This window comes from Polyodon spathula, chromosome 6 (genome assembly GCF_017654505.1).
Source record: "Polyodon spathula isolate WHYD16114869_AA chromosome 6, ASM1765450v1, whole genome shotgun sequence".
NCBI classification, from domain to species: Eukaryota; Metazoa; Chordata; class Actinopteri; order Acipenseriformes; family Polyodontidae; genus Polyodon; species Polyodon spathula.
Window position 1 is genome coordinate 19,888,831 of NC_054539.1, and position 24,272 is coordinate 19,913,102.

At 35.3% G+C, this 24,272-nt stretch overlaps 1 protein-coding gene across 1 annotated transcript; it reads right to left on the minus strand.

Annotated features, from left to right (window-relative positions):
* Positions 1–744: 744 nt before the first annotated feature.
* On the minus strand, positions 745–3,418 carry tcf21 (transcription factor 21). Its single transcript, XM_041251555.1, has 2 exons — positions 2,863–3,418; positions 745–1,130 (listed from the first exon to the last, which is right to left on the minus strand). The coding sequence occupies exons 1-2, from the start codon at positions 3,310–3,312 to the stop codon at positions 1,041–1,043; spliced, it is 540 nt and encodes a 179-aa protein (XP_041107489.1). The 5' UTR covers positions 3,313–3,418; the 3' UTR covers positions 745–1,040.
* Between the last annotated feature and the right edge of the window lie 20,854 nt (positions 3,419–24,272).

Consider the following 24,272-nt stretch of genomic DNA (forward strand, 5'->3'; position numbering starts at 1 on the left):
TTAAACAACTAGTTTTGATTGTCTTACATTCAGTAATCAGGGAAGATAAAAAGGTAACCTTTTGAGCAAAGCTCAAAAACAGGCGGTTGACTGAAACACGTGCAGACATGTAAGCCCTATGCATTAACGTTTTTCCAATTTTCATAATTGCATAGTCAGTATACGGCGGTGCTCGTAAGAACTGGCAGGACCATCGTAACAAAACACATTTTTGGCTTAAATAACTTTATTTTGCATTTTTACTATAACATCACAAACGTAAAACCACACAAATATCGGATCTTTGTGCCCTCGAATAGCCCTATTTAAGAATTATTTATCAATAACTGCTTTTCTTCCGAAATCCAGGGGTGAAAACCGACTCCAGATGTTTGTTTATTTCACCCCTAAACCAATAACAAAAGACACAGGTCTACATTTACTTAGGGGTTAGGCTAATTAAGAAAGCAAACATACCGATATCATTATCTCGGTCAGTGTTTTGTCTTTTTGGGATTTCTATTTTATTTAGGTTCTTTACTACACATTGATTTATTGCTTTCAGCCAGCCATTGCAGTATTCTACAAATGATTTAATTATAAAAACAACAATAATTCAATATTATTACAAAGAACATTTTTTATTTACGAAATATAAAACGACTATATATATATATATATATATATATATATATATATATATATATATATATATATATATATATATATATATATATATATACACACACACACACACTTGTTTGGAGAAAATATATTTGAAGTGTATGCATTATACAACGAATGACTGTCAACGTCATCTATAATAGCATGTAACGATAAGAAAAAAAAAAAACATTTTATAAAGCATTTAACGAAATATACAATTAATAAACTATACATTTGACAGCACTTGAACCAGCAAGGCCTACACAATAACAATCCTGTGCAGTTTAAATAATGTGTCCTTTTTTGATTAATTTGATTGAGTGAGCTTGTTTCTCTTATGATTAAAGTGTTCTTGATATTAAAGAGAAGCTCTCATTTTCGTGAGTTCATCTTTCTCACGACGCCGTAGTTCCACATAACCGACTTGTATTCATTACTTCTTTCAACTCGTTCTCTGGCTTTCCAGCAACCATAAAAGGCCATGTCTAAAAAGAAAAAAAAAAAAAAAAAAAGAGAAACATTAGTCATTGCTTTCCATTTCCCCTCTTTTTTGTTGAAAAATAATAACTGGTATTTTAAGGAGAAAAAATAATCCCAACGATTACCTAAATGTCTAACGTTTTCATCTAAAAAAACCAAACAAAACAAAAAAAAAAACCAAACAAACTGGTAAGTAGTTTAATGCAATTGTGCAGCAAAAGCTTATAAAACATAACGGTATTTTGCTGTTCTAGTTACTTCAAGGGGGAAATGGGAGAATAAAAATGAATACAATAAAATAAAAATAATATGAAATAATAGTATGGTGATTAATAAAAACACAGACCGATCTACACTAAAGTATGATCTAAAGATTTTAAAACAATATGGAATATGACATACGGATATGTTGGCATGAATAATATCACATGTATATCAACCAACCGCGAAGCGTCACATAATACATAATGAAATGTACTCAGTTTCGTATACGAATAAAAAGGAGGATGTACACCAAAAGGCTTAAGACCCTGTATTTAGATCTACAGTAGTAAAAAAACTAACATTAGTCTACACTTTTAAAGTGTTTTAAATCTGAAACGCCTTTCCACATTTAAAAAAAAAAACAAAAACAAAAAAAAAAAACGTATTTATAGTGAATAATATTGATCATAGATCCATGCTTAGTCACTGTGACAAAAAAATGGATCAAACTTAAGTTTGTTGTTTTTCACTGCAGACAGTATTATTATTATTGTGGGTTTGTCAAGATACATGCTGTGTGTGTGTGTTTGTTTATAAACAGTGAATACAATGGTAGCTACTTAGAAACGTATTGACCTTCACCAAAATTATTTTATTCCAATATTTTTTTCTTAGTCCAGGTAACAGCATAATTTGTGATTCAAGCGGGGGAAATCTTTTGATCTTAAATTATTGTTGAGAGTTCAACTGATTGGTACAAACATAACATAACTGTAGCACTTGTTCTAATATACGGTCACCTGAAATTTACATTTGACTAAATACAATTTAAACTTAAAAACAAAACAAAACAAAAAGTTTAGTGTACAGTATTACATTAAATATATAAGGTATTTAGGTAAAATTTTCTAAAAAATATAGCATATAAACTATGAAATGATTTGGTAAAATCGGACATGTAGTTATCATTACTATATAGGCCTATTCAGCCCTAACCCGCACGAACAAGTATTTTTCCTTAGTCCCCAATATGACCAAATCTGAAAAGCTGTTTTAATGAATTCAGTGGAACAAAATTTGAATTGTTGTCTGTTGTATTGAACTAAGTAACACTGTGGTCCGATTTCAATAAAGTGCAAATTAAAACAATTCCCGCCCAGGATTAATTTGAATTTAATTAAGTTATTTGTTTTAACAAAACGAAATAAAACATATTTCTCCACATTCCATTTTTTCTATTTGTAAAAACCTACATTTTGACTACAAAGATGACACATTATTTACTCTGGTTTATAGGCTGTTAAGCATATGGTCAACTTTTTTGCCCATACAAGTGTTCCAGCTCGCTCTTACGTTTTATATGATATGAAGTGTGACTTTATCTTGAAAAAACACTTATGAAACTTTATCTTGAAAACAGTTTTAGGGTGTTTTGTAATAACACACACACACACACACACACACACACACACACACACACACACACACACACACCCCAAACATTAACGACGCTGTAAAAATAAAGTTTCTTACTAGGTTGACAGGGTGAATGAACCCATTTTCGTATGTGTCGTTGGCCAGGACCTGTCTCAGGTGGGCAATATAGCTGGATGCCAGTCTCAGGGTGTCCAGTTTTGAGAGTTTGGTATCCGCTGGTACCCATGGCAAAGTTGTCTTGAGCCTGGAAAAGGCTTTACTCAAAACTCGCATCCTAGATCTCTCCCTGGCATTGGCAGCATTCCTTTGGACCTGCTTTCCTTCGTGTGACACTCCATTCAAACTGCTATTCCTGGTGCTAGTTTTTCGCTTCTTTCCCGAAACTCCTTTGACCTTTTTAAGCGAGCCGCTGTCACAATTTGAGCTCTCCTCTGTGCTTTCGTTTGAGGTCCCAGAGTCTTTGCCAGACCCTATTTTCAGGAGGTCGCAATCCAGCAGCTCTGCCTCATTTAGATCGTCAACATCACTTATGGATCCAGTAGACATGTTGACCTCAATATTACTTTCACAATCACGGTCAGTTATTTAGTGCGGGTCGAGGGGAAACTCAGGAACACAGTGAGCTGCAGTCTGAGAGAATTCCTGTGCTGTAGTATATTTAATCGAGTGTTCTGAAGCCTGCTTTGGAAACTGACCATTTATCTCGGTTATGCAGGGGCGTGACTGCCTGGGAGGGGTGGCTACCATCGTATTTGACACTTAGTAGACATCACCGCCTGGTTAATATTACAATTTAAAAACTGTTTATGTCAAGTATATATATTTTCGTTCAATGACGCGTTGTTTGAAAGGAAAGTGATGTTAGGAAAGCCTAGAAATCTAGAACAAACACCTTAATTCGTACACATTTGACAGACAATCCATACAGTGGGTTATAAACCAATTAAATTACACAAGGGTACGTGCCTTCTGTTTATTACATTATTTCAAACATATGCACACTTTGTCTTATTTTATATAAGACACCAGACCAGATAACAGTATTAATTGAAACTAGGAAAGAATGTATACATATCAATGCCTGACGACTCTACGGATTGGAGCCTCGCTAGTTGTACGCCTTGTGGTTCATTTTTTTTTTTTTTAACAGTATTTTGGCTATAGCAGTATTGTTTCAAACATCCAGAAAATCAACCCGTACAACTGATGGACATAAGTCTATTCTATATTTTAAATAATATAGACAAGACTCAAAAGATTTAACGATATATTATATATATATATATATATATATATATATATATATATATATATATATATATATCCTATTGATCTGCGGGTAATTTCGTAAACAATCACGTTGGTCTTATTTTAGGAAGGCGTGTTTGCGTTCCCACTACACGATAAAAACAATACAGTAAATCAGCTTGCCCTCCCTTATTAAATGAAAATGTATACTATTCCATATAAAAAAAGAGATTTACAACCTTGGTTCACAGCATTGGTGAATTTTCAGTGTTAGGTGTTTGTGCAGGTAGTAATGACTGCCACAGCAAAGATTGCTATTGAAACTGACTGATTCTGATTGAACTGAGAAGAGAAGCCTTTAAATCTGCTTCTAATACATTGTTTAATTTTGTGTAATTTAATATCCCCCTTCCCCCCTTAATTTTGTTGTACCAGTGACCAGTATTTGGATCAAAGCATATATTAATTGACTAATGAAATAGGGTTGGTGGAAATAATGGAAACATTTGACAGCCAACTGTTAGCTGAACTTTGACAATATACTTTCAAAATTGTGTTTCCATAGTGTATTGGCGCGAACCAACAGTGGTATTATTAATCATGCTAAAATCATGTGTTACTAACACAATAGGCCTATGTTTGATAAAGTCTGTTAATTTAAATATAACTGATTTTTTCCCCCCTAAAAACTGTTTTTTTTTTTTTTTTTTTTTGGCCTAAAAACAATGGACATAAATAACAATACTTAGAATGTCCTTTAAAAAAATAAGCGGTTGGCTTTATAACATATATTTATAATCCCAATAGGCTCAGTACTATTTTTCTTTGCAGGATCGGAAAAATACTTGTTTTCTAATGTTTCCTGAAATCTAAACTCCCCAAGGAACAGTCCTCGTTTGAGTGTTTTTCTGTTTCTTGTTTTCACTGGTAATTGCGCTTTCCTTTATACCCACGTCTTTTAAATAAATGCGCAAATAAAAACAAACAGTCCTCTTTATTGGGATATATGAAGTAGGCTATAGCCTGTTCTATGAATCCCATCACTAGAAATTAGACCCATATCAATTGGTTGCAAATAAATACGTGATCAGATAGTGCAGATATAGGTCAGCTTCACGGTACAGGAAATAATGCCTAGGAGGCTGTGTGGTCCAGTGGTTAAAAAATGAGTTGTAACTAAGCGGTCCCGGGTTCAAACCCCACCTCAGCCACTGACTCACTGTGTAGCTCTGAGCAAGTCACTTAACCACCTTGTGCTGCGTCTTTCGGGTGACACTTTTGTAAGTGACTGCAATCTTGTACAACGCTTTGTGATGGTGGTCGACTATGAAAGGCGCTATATATATATATATATATATATATATATATATATATATATATATATATATATACACACACACACACACACACACAGCAGTTATTGATGTTCAGAAGCGCCTCTCAGTTTTACCCCATACCGGAACTACAATGGAAATTAGACTTTTAATGTCAAAGAGTATACTGTCCACGTTAAAATACATTTAAAAACTAATACGATTAATCAGTATTATTATCATGTTACCTTAAACTGTAGCTACAGATGTAAGCTATTCATTTAAACGAGTCGGTATGTTCGTGCATGTTACATATTTGGATCACTCCATCAAAGACCATGAGTGTACAGATGGGGAAAAAAAAAACAAACAAAAAAAAAAAACCCACCACTATATTTTGATAAATGAGCAGATATTCCAATTATTTTCTTACTTTCGGATTTTAGAGACGGTTTACATGTTATCTGTTTATGGTGACTATCAAAAAGATAGATCATTCTCGGACAACTCCCGGTTATGCACCTTTCAAGAGTGACAATCGGGTCAAATGCCATCATCTAATATTTGAGTATTAAAGCAAATTCAAAATAAACCTAAACACCTATGAATGCCGGCGTATGTCTGTGCATTTTCAATTTAACATTTTGTATAATTTGAAATACTGGAAAAACATATTCGTACAATACTGTCAATTCGTTTCCAGAAATGTATTTTATTATTTTTCAGCATCTGGTTGTTATACTATAATTCTGAGTTCTATTAAAAATATGAAGTCGCCAAAAAACCAACCAACCAACCAAACAAACAAACAACAAACAAACAAACAAACAAAAAAAAACGATAAATTGAATTACTTTTAACCCACTTTTCCTTATTCTAAAAATTAAATTGATCTGATTCATGCTCCCAGCCTTTCAATGTCATCTAAAATAATACAATTTATATCTGACGAAATGTCTCCTGTTTTAATATTTCGTGTTATTCCAATTATGCTACAAAATTATTGTTTTTTAGTTTCACTAATAGATTATTGATACTCTCAAACAAACAACTGAGAAAAAAAAACAATTAAACTATTAGTGTTTAATATGTATAAAATCATTAAAATGATCAACTGCTGTAATTAATATTTTTATTTGACCCTCACTATTTGTATATGTTATGCAAAATGGAAAGCATTTAAGAATCTGTAATGCTATACTGCTAAATTCTGCAAAGGGTTAGCATTGATTTTGCAAGGTGAGTTAATTAATTCTAATCTTCAAAGTAATCCAAATAAAACAGTCAATTAAATACTACCACTACTACGGATGTATAATAATATAGTACAGTAATACATAAATAGATACTTTCTTTTTGCAGTGTTTTGTTTAATCCATGTTATCATTCAGACACTTAAATGATTGTATATTGTCCATAGATGCTACACAGACATTGCTCTGACAATTTGTCAAGATCACTCCATACAACTAACTGTCCATACGCCACTCCCAGTTACCAGTCTAAATAAATCACTTTAACTTAACGCTTCACTGGATTATACAACTGTAACAATCAAGGAATCAAACCTCCAAGGGGGTTTACCCAGCGCATCTTGTATTGATGTGCTGGGGAATATTTAAACAGAACTACATTCTTATTCTTGTTCTTATTCTTATTCTTATTAATAATGCATATTCAGTGATTTGTACTTTTTTTCTTAATATTTTAATACGCGATGAAGACAAAATCCAAAACTGGTATATAATCCTGTCCTTACAGAGTTGGTTATTTTCAACTGGTTATGCTGGTTCAAGAGATCATGGTTAAAAACATCAATTTAAAGTCCCTTGAATTTAAAACTCCAATGTAAAGTGTTTCTGGTTTGCCGTTATATATAGTCGGGGTTTGCACCTGTGGCACTTAATCAGCAATGACGCAATTGATTGTACTAATGGAATGTTGCATACATCCTTTGTCTCGCAAATCCATCAAATTTGTTATTAAAACGGTCTCCATGTTTACTTGGGTTAAATGAAGGGATCCCCGAACTTTCAGCAGCGCTCCTGCCCCAGAGGGACCCCTGCTCAAGCCTTCTCAAATACCTGCTGGCGCCTACGGAAATTCTCATGTAACAGATACTCAGCGGCACAAAACCAATATTGTGTTTCTAATGTCATTTCCCATTGCTGCCCCACTACCCCACTCTTTGCCAAGCCAAAACATCTAGAATTATTAGGATCCCTAAATGCAACACTAAAGGGATTTGCGGGGAAGTTTAACAGCGTTGATGATTGCTATCTCTCATACTGTGTCCAAGCAGTTCCGTTACTTTCTTTAAACATCTTAGAGATCTAGGTTCAGTGCTTTTGGACCATACAACATCAGTGTATATACTGCAAAACTTCTGGAGAAAAAAAAAAAAACAAACAAAACAGAACAAAAAAAAAAAATAAAAAAAAAACAAAAACCGATATGGTTGCGATAGAATAGTAGCTATTCTTTGTGAACGTGGACTTGAATGTTATCTCTAGCCACATCAAGGGATGCTTTGCATGTTTATATCAGTTGCACGTATCTCAGGATCTATACAAAATATGCATTTTAAATAGTTCGTAAAAAACAAAAAACCTCTACACATTTATCAGTCTCAGCATCATCGGTATCAACTTGTCAGGTGAAAAATCTGACTGTATTGTAAATTAATACGGCCCACCCAATTAATCAGTTACTCTGAGGCGTTAGAGCATAGCAGTGTTGATTTAGCCATCACTGTGTTATCCTGAAAATAAATCACACTGATAGCCCTGAGAGGTGAGTGATTGTCTTTGCATCAGTGCTGACACGCATGGAAATAGAAGGGAGCTTCCCCCGTATAGACAGCCTCCAGGATCATTGACCCAACACTACCAAAATGATTACCTTCAACAAAAAAATGCAATACATACAGTATATTTATATGTGTATTATTGTTCTGAATTCCATTGTAAAATGCACATAAAAATAACAAGAAAATATTTTTATTTATTTATTTATTTATTTATTTATTTATTTTTAAATCATTCATGTGGTTTAGAGGGAGGAGTTTGGTGGTATCAGTTTGTTATACTGCTTGTTGGAAAACTGAGGTAACAAACACAAACGTCAATGTGTGAATAGTTGTCAATAACTTTCGTGGAGGAAGAGGAAACAAGTACTATATTCGTTAACACACAATATTTTGTATAAAATAGGTCTCCTTGCACATGTAACATTTTAAATGAACAGGACTCATCATTTCCCTATATATTGAGCAAAAACGTATAGTATAAAACATGGTCGTAAAACAAACAGACAAACAAACCTTTTGCTTTACGACCGTGTTTTTAACAACAACAACAACAACAAAAAGATGAATATAAACCAGCAGGAGCTGCGTATGGAATCCGTTTGAAGAAAAATGATGAGATGATACTATGTTATCTTCCACAGTCTATTGAAACTCTGCATACTGTTTTTTTAAATTTTTTTTTATTTTTTATTTTTTACTTAGGATACATATCGGATATTCAAGATACTGATTGTCATTAAGGCAGAAGTGTATTACATTTCTCGCTTGCATGCTCTTTGTATATGAAGTAGTTCTCAGTCTTTGGCAATCCTCTTTATCAACCTCTTTACTGCAAAGGGGTTTTGTATTCATTTTATTGGATTGTGTGGTTTTTGGACAAAACATATATGTAGCAGACCTTTGTGTTTACCACATGTAGTATAACGATATCTGGTCAAAATACTTTAAAATATAATAAACCAATGTTTATAACTCAACAAATACTTTTGTGTAATTCATTTTCCCCTACTTTTTTTTTTTTTTTTTTTTTTTAATTAAATCTTTATATATAACGATTTAATAGAAAAAAAACAAAAACAACACACACACACACACACACAAAAACAAAAAAACCCCAAACACTATTGCTATTAGGGGAACATTAACTACACAAAAGTATTTGTTACATAAAACTCACCAAAGAAACATTGCATATAATATGAATGAATCCTATTCTCCTGGGTGGGCTAAAAATCAAAGGGCCTGCCACTAAAACCGGAGATGTCAGATTAATTGCTTCTGTGAAACAGTCCTCTAAAAGTGGGTTGAGATTAACAAGTTAAAGCAGTTTTGCCTGCTAAAATATACATCTGTGAATAACAGACTAAGGTCATATTAATTTAACTTTAGCTTCAACTGTTTTATATTTAATATTCATTTATCTAAGAAAATGTGAAGAAAGACCAACTAGGCCTAGTCAACAACATTCTACATCTATGATGTTTAATCAATTTCACCTTCACATGCAAGGTATATGGACAGCATGAATGGCAAAGTGTTTGTTTAATGAAAACATAACAATTTCTGAGGTTTATTTAACCATTATTTAGCCAAAAGGTGTAATGTTTTACAAAATACCAACCTGTTTAACATAGTTCACTGACTGAGGAGGCAAAGCCTGTGCACTGACATCTTAAACAAGCTTCAGGGAATGTAAACGAACTGGGAAGCCAACGAGATGTAGCCACGGAGTAGACTATACAGAAGGGTAAATACAAGTAGTAGGCAGTCAACCTATTATCATGTTTTAGTATAAAACGTGGTCATATTTGTTGTTCAGTTTTATGTTATTTGCATTTAAGTAGTAAATGTGTCACTCACAGAAACTGTTTTTGCAGTTTGCTGTGACTGCTACTGATGATATTTTGATGTACCATTAATAATAATAATGATGATCAGCAGAATAAATGCACAGTAAAAATTGTAATTGTATCATTGATAAAGGTTTTCTTACAAATTGATGATCAAAAAATGATTCCTTATTAAGAAAATCCTTTTAATTTTCACCTGAAGCAATCTTTTTAAATCTCAAAATGATATTGTGGTGGTATAAATATAACCTTAACCATATTATTTATTGGTCAAGAGATAGCAGTGTTTAAATTGAAATATATTAAAAACATGCATTCACTGTTTGAGTAAATGTGTTGATAAAAAACAAAAAAAAAAAAAAAAAAAAAAACAGATAACTGGCATAATTTATTTGTACGAAATAGTTAAATTTGCTGTTAAGCTATTCATAAGAAAATGTTAGATCCAGTTGACTGGATGGAACACAATAATCACATTTTCTGCTTTTGGATGATGTGAGTTTTATTTTTTTCGGAACAGTCTGTTAGGCGTTTTCTGAAACAACTCCATATCTAGTCTTTAAAAAAAAAAAAAAATAAATAAAACTTTAGAAAGTTATGTGTATATACAGTATGCCACAAGACTTACTCATCAGTCATCACATATAACACTATTATGAATGTATTTGATTTTAGCATGGGATATTCAAGATACTGATTGTCATTAAGGCAGAAGTGTATTACATTTCTCGCTTGCATGCTCTTTGTATATGAAGTAGTTTTCATTCTTTGGCAATCCTCCCTATCAATCTCTTTACTGCAAAGGGGTTTTGTATTCATTTTATTGGATTGTGTGATTTTTGGACAAAACATATATGTAGCAGACTTTACCACATGCAGTGTACTGATATCTGGTCAAAATACTTTATAACTCAACAAAATCAACATATATGATATCCAATAATATGTAAGTGTTAAGTGGAGTTAAAGCAATGTTAAATACTGGAATATAAAATAGACTTTCAATCCGAATTACCAGGAGATTGATTATTTTTAGCACTTATGTGTCTGTTAAGCAGATGACGATCATGGGTGACTATCAAGAAGAGTAACTGGAAAGGAATTTAGGTAGTGAGGATATTGTGAGGATATTGTACTTTTCTGCAGGTATAGAGATTTGCAACTTGATGTCCTTTGGCTTTCAAATACACTATGCAGAAATGAAGGCAGATATGTAATCATGTGTGTTGTGGCGGGGTACCGCGCCCCTGTGCTTATTTTTGTGTTTTATGTTTGATGTGACGTGTTAATGTTGGTGCGTATGTACTGGTGCATGGGAAATAATGTGGGGCTATGTAGCACGAGTGTTGTTAAAATGTATAATAGGGGATTGCACAATCACTCTGTGTGCAGAATAAAGTGGGTATAGTATGGAAGCACGGGAAGCACAATTAGTTCATGTACAGAAGTACCGAGATTCCAATGGAATGATTGTCTCGGTACAGCTGCATAAAAGATGCAGTGTTTCACTCACTCAGGGTTGGGTGTTCAGTGAGGGGAGAGAGAGAGAGAGAGAGAGAGAGAGAGAGAGAGAGAGAGAGAGAGAGAATAGAAAATGTAAATAACAATTGTTACTGGTACTAAACCACCTCAGCATGGTACTTGTTTAGATGAGTGGTTTGTTGGTTTGTTTACTTTGGCCAACGTGCCATTTTGTTTTGTGAACATTTTTTGTCTTGTTTAAATCTTTTATTTATTAAAAATCGCAAATAGAGCTTTTTCTACCCAGTGCTGCCTGTGTCTGTGTCTGTATCTGTCTGTGACAAACTAACTTAAATTTATTTTTAAGTTATTCAAGTTTGTTTGTTTAGTCCACTTGCTGCTACACGTGGACCAGAGTTCTATTGGTTTCACATTACACCTTTATAAATGCGCTCGGTTCTCTTGCTGTTTACTAAGTGGAAGTTCTCTGTAGAAAGACATTTTCCATCATAGAGGATACATAAGAACATAAGAACATAAGAAAGTTTACAAACGAGAGGAGGCCATTCGGCCCATCTTGCTCGTTTGGTTGTTAGTAGCTTATTGATCCCAAAATCTCATCAAGCAGCTTCTTGAATGATCCCAGGGTGTCAGCTTCAACAACATTAAACACAGGTGCTGTGCGTGCTGTGCTCTTGCTTTTCCTGTGTGTTATCTCTCATTTTAATGTAGGTCTGCTGCATTTTTTTTTTCACTTTTATTCGGCACTATGGAGGGCTTCGTTCAAAGCCCTTACTTTTTAAGTGCGCGGAAAACACAGAAAAAATCTTTGTGTTTTTGTGTGTTGTTTCCAGTTGTTCCAGATGTATACATCACCGCATACTTCAAGCAAAGCTTCTGTTTCAGCAGTACTCCAGATCATCCCTCGCAAAGACATTTTCCAAGTAGTTTCTCAAATGTGTTTGAGTGAAAATACTGGACGCTTCCTTGGTGTTTGAATAATTATGTCACTTTCCACAGTTTGGTTTGCTGTTTGGAGCGATTTGTTTCCAAGTGAACCTGAATGCGTTTGCTTTCACAATGCAAGTTATGGGGGACGTACCAAGTTCACTTTCAAACTAACCTTTTCTAGTGATCTCAGCTCACTTGGTTTGATTCGCCTCCTGGTGCGATTACATCACTGTGAACACAGGTTTCACATATAGCTCCAAATGAACCGAACCGCACTTCAACTCCAATCAAACAGTCAAACCAACTAGGTGTGAAAGACCCCTTAATCATATCAATGGATAGATCCACCGCTGTTTAGATTAATTTGGAGTATAGCTTCCTCAGTATAGTGTATTGTGACAACATATTGAATATCTAAATGGTTTATTAACTTACAGCAGAAAGGAATTGTATGGAATTACCCAACCAACCAAGCAGCTCAAACTCACTAATTTAGTCATAATCTGAACAAAAGACAAAAAACAGGGATAGTTTAGAGATGGGTTCAATAACCAAAAATATGTAAGCAACATTTAGCAATTATTTTGATATATTGTGAATTCACCAATTCCACACAAAATATACCTGCAGCACTACAAAACTGAGAAATTAGAAATATTGTACCAAAATACTATGCAAACCCTTTAAAACAAAAACAACCAATGAGGCACAGTCCTGTACAAGTATGGAAAATAAAGCTGCCTGGGAAAGTCATGCAGATGAGCAGATGGATCACAGAGTACCCAACAAACATAGCCAAGCTTGGTCTGGAAACAAACCTAACCAATTCTAAAAAACCTGAAGATAAACCAACCAATAATAATAATAATAATATAATAATAATAATAATAATAATAATAATAATAATAATAATAATAATAATGTTTTCCTCCCTAAATGTGTTGTTCTTTTGCTGCTCTTCATGGTATAGCACTGTCTTCTTCAGAGCACATTTGGTAGGAAGAGCTCACCCTAAGTGTGAAACAAGAAGACATTTATTTTATCAAAAGATCCAGGGTCAACTGGAAATATTAACCAATAACAATAACCAATAAAAACAATAACAATTAATATAATTATATATGCCTTTAGATATGTTGTCAGTGGATGAGGACAATACTTATGGTAAAATAAGATGTAGTGGAGTGTTCTGAAATCTGGTGTTTTGATTGATTGAGAGTGGCTTCATGATTTGTAACTAAAGATGCTGACTAACCTTCACTGCAGTTCTTTACACCCAACAGCTGTAAATAGAAAATTGTGATCTCAGCATTCTCTGTCTACAGCACCACCAGATTCAGCTTTAAAATATTTCAGCCTTAAATGGTGCCAAGTAGAAATTGCTCATTTGTTGCAACAGGTCAAATGTGTATATATTTAGTGATTATAATTAGGGATGAGACTGTGTCACGGTAAACGTGTAAAATAGACAATTTCACAGATTGGTCAAGGCTACAAAGATGTGAACTTAAATATATTTATTCATGTAATTTACTGTAATATTTTAGTATTTGTGCAAAGTAAACACATATTTACCGTATTCAACATTTATTTTATATAAAAAAATAACCGTAAAAGGAATATGCTTACCTGTTAATTTTAATATGTATATCTTGTCCGATGTAAAAATAAATAAATAAACAAACACTGAAATTGCGTTTTTTTTGTTTTTTTTAAATGTTCCAGTTGTAAATTGAATTTTATAATACCCTTTTTGTTAATGGCTGTTTAAAAACACCTGTGGTTTTGGTATTACAAGAAGTACATTAAAAGATTAGAAGGATTATTCTCATTTATACTGTTGACAGGTAGGCCTACTGTTAAGCACCTCAGGGGACTGACTGCAAGATCTGCAGATCTGGGTACATGCTTCTCCAGATCTGTAAACTGTCCTTCCTTTAGGCTTTACATTATCAAGTGTATGCACAGGCATATTTTCTGCACAAAGGGCTTCGGTTAACTTGAAGTTTGTTCCTCCCTCTGCTTTCAGTGAAATTGTTTGGGATATTGCTTAGAACTTAATTTCTATAGTTCTGTGTAAGTGTTTACCTTTATTTGACATTTGCTAGCTAACTTTATTATTATTTGTTTATTTAGCAGACGCCTTTATCCAAGGCGATTTACAGAGACTAGGGTGTGTGAAATATGCAACAGCTGCAACATCAGCTGCAACATCCTTTGCATTGAAACCAATTCAAAAGACGTGCACTTTTCCTATTTTCATGCTGAGTGGAAACAAATATCAAAATTCACGGGTTCCGTGACCACTTTGACAAAATCACATCCCTAATTATAATCACTGATCCAGATGGTATTCACACGAGGGTGTTAAAGGCTACCCGGGAGAAAATACATGGCACAAGGCCATTATCATACAAGATGAGCTGTCACTGTAAAAAACTGGACTGACACAGGAGACTGAAGGCTCATCACCTCAAAGTCTACAACATGCCACATAATCAAAAGATATAAAAAAAGCTATGTATATTGCAATGTAATGTGAGAAAGCAAGCATGGTGTTAGGAAGAGATAATACAGCCGAACTGGCATCCTTAACTTCTTCAGATAAGGCAGGTAATGGCAATGCATATGGTCTAAGTTATCCAGATTTTCTGAACATTGATAAAGTTCCACATGCTAGGCAGTTGCTATAGATAAGATAACGAACCCAAAGCAAAAACTGATAGGGCTTGGAAGAGGAATGGTACCAATCTAGGAGGAGGAGGAGGAGAGGTACTTAATTACGAGGTCAGCACACCGTCTCCACTGTTCCTTATCTACATCAATGCATGTAAGGAGATATACATTGTAAGCTTGTTAAATAAATTTATAACACTGAGCATATATAAGTGTAGACTTATACGGCAAACTAAAATGAAATTTAAGTAACAAAGTGGGTACTCTGTGATCCTTCATGGAGTACTATAGTAACCAATAAGCCTCTAAGGGGGCAAGAGTATTGTTCAAAGATTTTTTCTTTGAAATGTCCAAGTCTCACCGCTCCATCCTACTTACCGATCAGGGGGAATGAAAATCAACTCCGGTGCCTTCACATTTATACAAGCTTCCTTAATAGTCAGTCCCTAGAAGTGGGCATCACATCTGCATCAGCTGACTTTAAAGATCTGTATCACTTCAGCCCATGAGTAACTGAAAGTAAAAGTTACCTTCGTTACTGGACTATGCAGCTATTAATATAAATACTAAAAAGTATTGGCTGTGATTTACATTATAAACAGTTCCAAACACCTTCAGATTTGGATATAGAAATGAAGAGTGGTAAGTCTGTAAATAAAGTGTTTGGGGAAACATCATTCTTCAGCAGTATTATTAGAAAGCTAACGTTGCATAGTGACTTGCAGCTGCATTGCTTGCTGCATGCCATACCGGTGTCATACAGGCTGCTGGAATGTGTGTGAGAGAAAGCAGGGCTGACAGGAGAGTAGCAGACAGAGACAAATGTGAAAGGGGAGCTTCGCATAAACATTGGAAGAGGCAAGGAAGAAGAGAAGAGAAAAGATTGCAGCAGGAAAAGCACGTGATAAGAGGGCAGGAGTAGAAAGTATAGAAAAGCCAAGAAAAAATAAAAGGGAGGCGGTGTAAAGTACAAAGAGAACAAGTAAAACTTAAGAAGCAAAATAAAAAAATAATTGTTTGATATGTCTGCTATTTTTTCATGTTTTGTGAAAAGACAACTTATTGCTTCTTATTTAAATTCATTTCTAAAGAGTACTTTTATTTTGCTACTCAGATGGTTTGTCAGCATTACTTGATGATAACAAAGAAGCAAAACTAAACAAACTTTAATATATTTATTACTTTAAAATATAGTGCATCACTTTTTATTCCTGTTGAACATTCATTAAGATCTCATTTATTTTTCTTGTAAGTCAAACAAAATACTACATTAATATTTTAGTAAAACAACAATGTAGAGAATGGTCCAATGAAAAATGTCTGTTACAGTAATAAGAGGGCTTTGCCGTAAAGGAGATGGCAGTACAAAAAAGGCAGCAACATTAGATCTCTTCTAAAATGAGGGGCAAACCAGTAACCTACAAAAAATTATTATTATTATTATTATTATTATTATTATTATTATTATTATTATTATTATTATTATTATTATTATTATTATTTATTTCTTAGTAGACACACTTATCCAGGGCAACTTACAATTGTTACAAAATATCACATTACAGAGCATCATATTACAGATAAGAGCAGTTGTAAAGTACAATAAAACCATTAGCAGCAGATCCAATTCAAATAAAAAACGTGAATACTGATACCTATAAGAATAAAGTCAAATACAAGATACAGGAAGTAGTTATAATTAAGAGCACTAGTAGAATATGCCAAGGTACAGAGCAGTTCAGTGCAAGTGCAAGCTGATGCAAGTACTGGTACAATTGGGTACCTGTGGCAAAGTGTTTGTAGAGCACAAGTGTAGAGGTGATGCAGTGCTTAGTAACAACAGTTCAGTGGTGCAAATGAAGAATAACAAGCACACACTTTAAAACACCTACACAATCACAGTCCAACAGTGAGAGCTCCAGGTGCAAGTGGTGTTGTGAGTACGATACAAGTGCTTAACAGTGGTGCAGTGCAGTTTGGGTTTGATGCTGGCTTATCACTGACAGCTCCCGGATATTTAGCGATCTGCAAATGACAAACAAGAACAGTTAATAGACAGACAATACAACACTAAACACAGTTTCTTTTTACACCTCATGGTCAGTCCATAACCATAACCTAGGAACAGATTGCTTGGCCACATCCCCTGATATACCTTCCGTTCCGCCCCCTTTGGTAGCGAGTGCAATCATGTATCCTCCAATCCATGACTGACACATCGCCTACCGCATTAAGGCGATGACTTCTGGTATTGTGACTCCTGACCCTGGTATGAACTGTCAAATCATCCGGTCTGGGGCACACTGTTCCTGTTACACAGCGCCCTCACAGGTCTAGTCCAGTATAGTCGAGAGTTATGAGGTTTACAGATTTTGTCTGAACAGGTGTGTCTAGAGGAGGCACTGGAATGTGGTCAAGGACTTAGCAGTCCTGATATCCATGGGTAGATCATTCCACTACTGAGGGGCAAGAGTGGAGAAGGAGCGGGCTCTGGAAGTGGGGGAGTAGAGGCGGGGACAGCTAATCTACCGGTGTTGGAGGAGCGGAGGGAGCAAGAGGTGGTGTAGGGAGAAATGATCTGGAGAAAGGTCAAGACAGCGTTAGGCGAGTACGATAGTTTTGAATTGGATGCGAGCAGCGATAGGGAGCCAGTGCAGTGAGCAGAGCAGTGGTGTAGCATGGGAGAAATGAGGAAGGGAAAAGACAAGGCGAGCAGCAGAGTTTTGGATGAACTGGGGAGGATGGATGGCAGAGGCAGGGAGGCAGGGAGAGAGAGAGCAGAACTCCTGTTCCCCCACCCCATCAAGAAGGGCTAGGAGTGATGGACAGGACCTAGAGAGAGGAAAGGGTGGCCAGTGGTAATGTTATCAGGGGAGATCCAGGTTTCAGTGAGAGCTAGGAAGTCAAGAGAGAGGTGAGAGACAAAGGCAGAGATTAATTCCAGAGGGTGCCACAGAGAATGTGGCTGGGAGGGGAGGGGTGAGCAGAGGAAAGGGGGAGAGGCAGGGAGATCAGGTAAGAGGAGTTAGATTTGCAGTGGCAGGAAGAAGCCAGAGGATAGGAATGAGAGGAGAGGATTATTGGGATATTAAAGGTAGTCATGGTAGGGAGCAGTAGAGGAAAGGAAGTAGAAACGGCTATGGGAGAGGGAGGTGCAGAGAGGGGGGTGAAAACAGACAAGTACAGGAGGAGCAAGAGCATTAATTAATAAAAAGAAAATAAATACATGCATGCAAACCTGGTCAGGAGTTGCAGCCTTCAGTTTGAAGCTTGGGTAGAAGATTTTGCAGCCGGTCCATGTAGGCCTGCCCACATGTGAACTATCAAAGTGCAGACTACCGGCCCTTTAGTGATGTGGCCCTTCGGTGAGCTGTGGGCATGTGGAAAAAGCTGCATTTGTTTTTAAGGTAAACTGTCAGTGATCAAGTTATGTTTCACACATTAATATGGTACAATGGCATTGTGACAAATTATGCAAGTAATACAAATTACTATTGTGATGAATGCTGTTTACGAACGTAACATTGAAACAATATAATATTTACAGAAGGATTTATTATCATCTAGACACTGTAATAACCCTGAAAATAAATATGCCTTGTATCTTATTTTGAAGTACACTAGTTTATTTAGGAAGTCACATTCTATAACACATTGTGCTGTGCTGAGAGCCAGCAAAGCTTCTTCATGATTGTCGGTACTGTATTTTAAAATAACAACATTTTATAAACGAAAGTCTGTTATAAACACTATTCGACAGTTATTAATAATAATAACATGCTATAGCAATATACGAACATGTAACGTATTTATAAGAAGCCTTACAGCTATTTTACTTCATGACGCAAAGCTTGACACTTGAAATGTCTCATTAGAATGTTATTTTTAGCTGTTAATCCTTGTTAAAAGACATAAAGGTAAAACAATGAATTCTAGGAAAACTTTCGTATTACCATCACTTTGTAGGTCTCACATTGTTTGTGGTTAGCATTTGCTTTTTCAATTGTATTTTTTTGTAGTAGGCAGTAAAGAAAAATCGACCAAACGCTGCTTGCGTAAACTAATCCATGATGGAACAAGAAATGAAAGAAAGTGAATCATAAGACAATTTGCCAATGGGATCTATGGAAGAGAGTCAGAGAGTAGAGGAGTTTAAATGTCTTCTGGATTTTATGACTCTTCTTGAATTGTTCCAGTTTCTTTCCTTTTACAAAAACCCATGGGAGACTATGGGGAGTGGGGTGGGGCAGGCTTTCTATGTGAAACCCTCTTCTGGCAACACAACTACAATGATCAAATATAGCTTACTTATAAAATCCTTGAGATTAAACACTTGTTGGTTTACTTGGTACTGTTAAAAAAAGAGGATATCCCTGCTAAAGATTTCACAGGACAGGAGTAATGAAGGGAAGCTGATTTACCTTGCTTGTAAAGTATAATACCATCCTGAACCATTACCTTGTTTCAGTCTGAAAACATTTCACATTCACTGCTTTGGATACATGAACCAAATATGCATGTGTTTCTGTGCAGTTTCACACCAGCCTGGTTTTACACTACTGCATTAGGCAGTCCTGAAAAAGCATCACCAGCCTGGTTTTAGACCAGTGTATTAGGCAGTCCTGAAAGAGCATCACCAGCCCGGTTTTAGACCAGTGCATTAGGCAGTCCTGAAAGAGCATCACCAGCCCGGTTTTACACCACTGCATTAGGCAGTCCTGAAAGAGCATCACCAGCCCGGTTTTACACCACTGCATTAGGCAGTCCTGAAAGAGCATCACCAGCCCGGTTTTAGACCAGTGCATTAGACAGTCCTGAAAGAGCATCACCAGCCCGGTTTTAGACCAGTGCATTAGGCAGTCCTGAAAGAGCATCACCAGCCTGGTTTTACACCACTGCATTAGGCAGTCCTGAAAGAGCATCACCAGCCCGGTTTTACACCACTGCATTAGGCAGTCCTGAAAGAGCATCACCAGCCCGGTTTTAGACCAGTGCATTAGACAGTCCTGAAAGAGCATCACCAGCCTGGTTTTACACCACTGCATTAGGCAGTCCTGAAAGAGCAACACCAGGAAAACAAAAAACACCAATTACAAATCTGAAACAAATAAGACTACTATTTACTACTTACAACCCCCTAAATCAAATGTTTGAGTTGATTATTTTATAGGGTGCATTTTTCTTCCCTCACAACTACCAAAATGAATGCCCCAGGTTAAATTGTAATACAAAAGAAATAATAAAAAGTTAGTGAGCAATGTGATTTAAAATACAATTTATATTGCAGGGCATTTAAATGGCTCTCAGGGAGTTGACAAGTGATGAATTTAGGAATGTGCTGATATCTAAAAAAAACAAAACAAAACAAAACAAAAAACTCTTCTGGGGGAGGACTGAAGTCTACTCCAGCCACATAAAAAACGAAGTCAGTGTTGTCTTAATTAATTAATGTCGGACGTCTGCACATTACTGAATGGATTATAGAGAAGCAATGGGCTTGGTTTGATAAAATAAAGAACAAAAAAATAGAGATCTAAAGTAATCCGTTATAAAGTGTAAGGATAAGAAAATGAAGAACAAGGTGCAGAAGTGAGCAATTTGAGCTTACTCCTTTGGCAAGAAACTTTCATATATAAGAGAACAAGTTTCAGTCTGCATGTTGCTGTCAGCGGTCGGGGGGGGGTGGGGGGTGGGGGGGGGGGGGGGGGTGGTGTTGCAGTGGTAGGCCTGGGAGAAGGACACTTCAAATGCTTGGTCACTAGTTCTGAGGGAGGAACCTTCTACCACAGTTTTAGGACTCTTCATGTCAGCCTGAAATGTTAAACTGTACAGATTATACAGAGCTTGGATATGAACCCAATTTATACCTCTTTAAATTAATTACATATTATATAAAAAGTTGCAATCCAGTGACATTTTACAGATAAAGGTGGGAATAAATCAGTATGAAATATTTTCCTATTGGATTATCTAGCTTGACCTTGTCATTGAAAAGTCACATTCTTTTTCCCATTAAAATGCTTCTTGTACAGTACAGCAATAGCACAAAAGACAAATGAGGTATACACTCTGAAATTAGATTTGTTAGACTTGTCATGTTTCAGTGTTAAAAAAAGCTGTTGTAGTTTCATTCTCATTTTATTCCTGAGTTTAGTTTTTAGTACTACTGCAAACAATATAAATTAACAAATGATAATGCTCATAGATCTATTAATATGAGTGGTTGATGTTTAGAGCATATTGGGAACAGTTATAGCAATCTGCAATTGTGTGTCTTTAAGGCATATACACAAATTAATAAACGATCACAAGCTTTAAGCAAACAGCAAACAATCACCCCTACAAGAAAGCATAGAAACAGTAGAAATTATATACAGTCCATTGTATCTGGTGCAAAAGAATTTAATTATATACACTCCATTGTATCTGGTGCAAAAGAAGTCTATATGGTACCCTGTTGTTGCTATGAAGGCGTCTTGGATTTGGGCATAAATCAATGATCCTTAAGCTGCAAAATTTCACTTTTTATAGACTCTTCATATTGATGAATGGAATCATAAGAAGGTCCGTACTGTGTGAGACTGTATTTGTAAACTCCAGTCATGGCAGTCTAGCTGAGACGAGCCAGAGACCAGGGCATTAATAAAGACAAGAGGATAACTACTCCCTTGAGAGAGAGGCTGATTGGTAAACTAATACAGAGGTATGATGGGGCTGATTGGAAAACAAAAAGAAAACATTGTTGAGAAGAAAATGGACATGACAGGCTAGGCAAATGGTTTCTAGCTGTCATCATCTCATACCTTGCTGGAGTTTCATAAAGGACAAGGGAAAACATCAAATGTTAGACTGTCTAGGTCAGAGCTAGGCAACTGGAATGTCACTCCAATCCCAGCTTAATAGGTATAATGTAATTCAATTGTTACGAATTTAGGGACCTGGTTCATTTTAATAAAATTGTTGTGAGTAGCAGTTCTTAAAATAAAATATAATAGTAGATCTGCTTTTTTTGTTTTTTGTCATATAATTTTATACATTTTTCAGAAAATCCAAAACAAAACCCCCAAATATTATTATTAACAGTCCTGGAAACATATACTTAGAGAACTTTACCTTTTTCTTAAATACAAACTTGGAAAGAAGCATTGAAGCTAATATTAGATAGGTTTTATTTTTTTGATTAGATTTCTCTGAATAAAACAACTATATTTAAGGCTTATATATCACATAATTTATTTGAACAGCTTTTTTTTTGGTTTTGTTTTCCAGAAGAATTTTAGTTTGTGATTATTTGTTTTTATTATAAAATGTTCCCAATGGACATCACGATGAATCCTTCATCCCAATTTTCTTTCTACAGCAATGACAATTATTTTAATATGTGACTGTTTATTCATGAACCCTTTTATTTATTTATTTATTTTACTTCAAGTTCTTAGAAATTATTTAGCTAGTTGGGGTTAGAATATAAGAGGCACAGAACAGCTGTGTGTGTAAGACATAGGGGATTCATAACAGAAAGAAATTACAAATTCTGGGCTGAATGTTACATTTTAGGCATCATTTACAATATAGTTTGTGATTGGTAATTGTGGTATATTCGTGATTTTGAACTGATTGGCCAGGAAGCTAAGAGGGAGTGCTCAGACACACAGCCTTTTTCTTCTTCTATTTTTTGAATCCCAAATACTCTTTTTATTACTTACCTACCATCATTACAAAACATGACTAAAATTGAAAAAAAACATTAAAGTATTAAGGAAAAAATGTAGTAGTAATTACAAACACCAGTGTGTAAAATCAGCAGTTTTGTGCAACTGGTGAGTTGACATAGGAGATGCATTTGTAAGAGAAAGAAAAAAAAAAAGCATTGCGTGATTTATAGTAATGATTTAAAACAACAGCAGGTTTAATACATGTTGTGAAGCAATAGTTACGCTGAGTAGTTGATCCACTCAGCCTTTGTTTACAGGTTTTTTTTTTGTTTGCCTATTGGCGATAGATTTGTGATACAATTCATACAAGTTTAAAGACATTTCTACACAGCAATCAGTGTTTCTGCAGATTTACAGTAGTTTCAAGAATTTCAACAACATTTCACTGCAATGTTATGCTTTGCACTTCAGCAGAATGTTCAAAGTTAACATGGATCCAACCTCCAGTCATTCTTCTAAGCAAACTTTAAGACTTTATTAGAAAAGAACTTGGAGCCAAAGACAAACTGGGTCAGAGTGTAGGTATATACACCAGTCTAATTCAGTCAGGCTGCCTCAGCTGTGATGTGATTAATGATTGTTGGATTGTACAGTATTTTATCATACCAGGTACTATATAATTTAAAAAAAAATCGAATATTCTCTTGTGATGAAACAAAGTGGGATTCAGAGGACAGCTTACTCATTACTGTCTGTAGAATGAAATTACATTTACCAGCACTCAAGTCCATTATTGAAAAACAAAACAAAAAACTGTTCTCTCGGTGGTTTAAAAATAAACCGTGGCAAAGTTGTACCGTCAGTCAAAACACACATTATCAAATCAGAGCTACCTAGGCGGGACTCTTTATAATAGGTCAGTGCCAATTACGAACAACAGACTGTTCAATTTATGGGGCGGGGGAGTTGCATTTCTTTCACAGCTGGTGTTTATAAAGATTATAACAAACAGTCTACTAACAACTTATAAAATCATAAATACTGAAAAAAATAAACAAATAGGCCTGTCAGTCAACTTGAATTCTCTGTACAAACTCCTATATCGCAACCCAATTTTCCATAATAGACTTGCCGGGTAAAAAAAAAAAGCGCACGGTGGAAGTAACCTAACTTTTCCACAGTTGTGGTAATAAGTACATAATGTACGGTATATCGAATATACCATCAAACAACAAGTCGGGTTGTTCAAAGCAAAAACAGCTAGAAATTTCCCAGCAAGCAGCAGAAAATTCTAAAAAAAGTGTACAGTAAATGATTTAAAGGTGGGCCGACAACAGCAGATGGAAGTATAGTCCGGTAGCAGAACTGCCAACCTCCTCCTCGTATGAAAAATAAACAGGAAAGATGTGGACTTTGGAAATGTAAAACATCAAATCCAAGGTACTGAACCATGTATTGTAAACCCGGTACCCAGTCAGTCACCTTTATCAGATTTTTATGATCCATCTACTTTGTACCAAAGAGCTGAGAGTTAAAAATCATG

Excerpts from the sequence above, each read along its gene's own strand:
- tcf21 (XM_041251555.1), bottom strand. The coding sequence starts at position 3,312 with ATGTCTACTGGATCCATAAGTGATGTTGACGATCTAAATGAGGCAGAG. Across the intron at positions 1,131-2,862 it reads TCATTCACCCTGTCAACCTA|ACATGGCCTTTTATGGTTGC; the intron begins GTAAGAAACTTT and ends TTTTCTTTTTAG.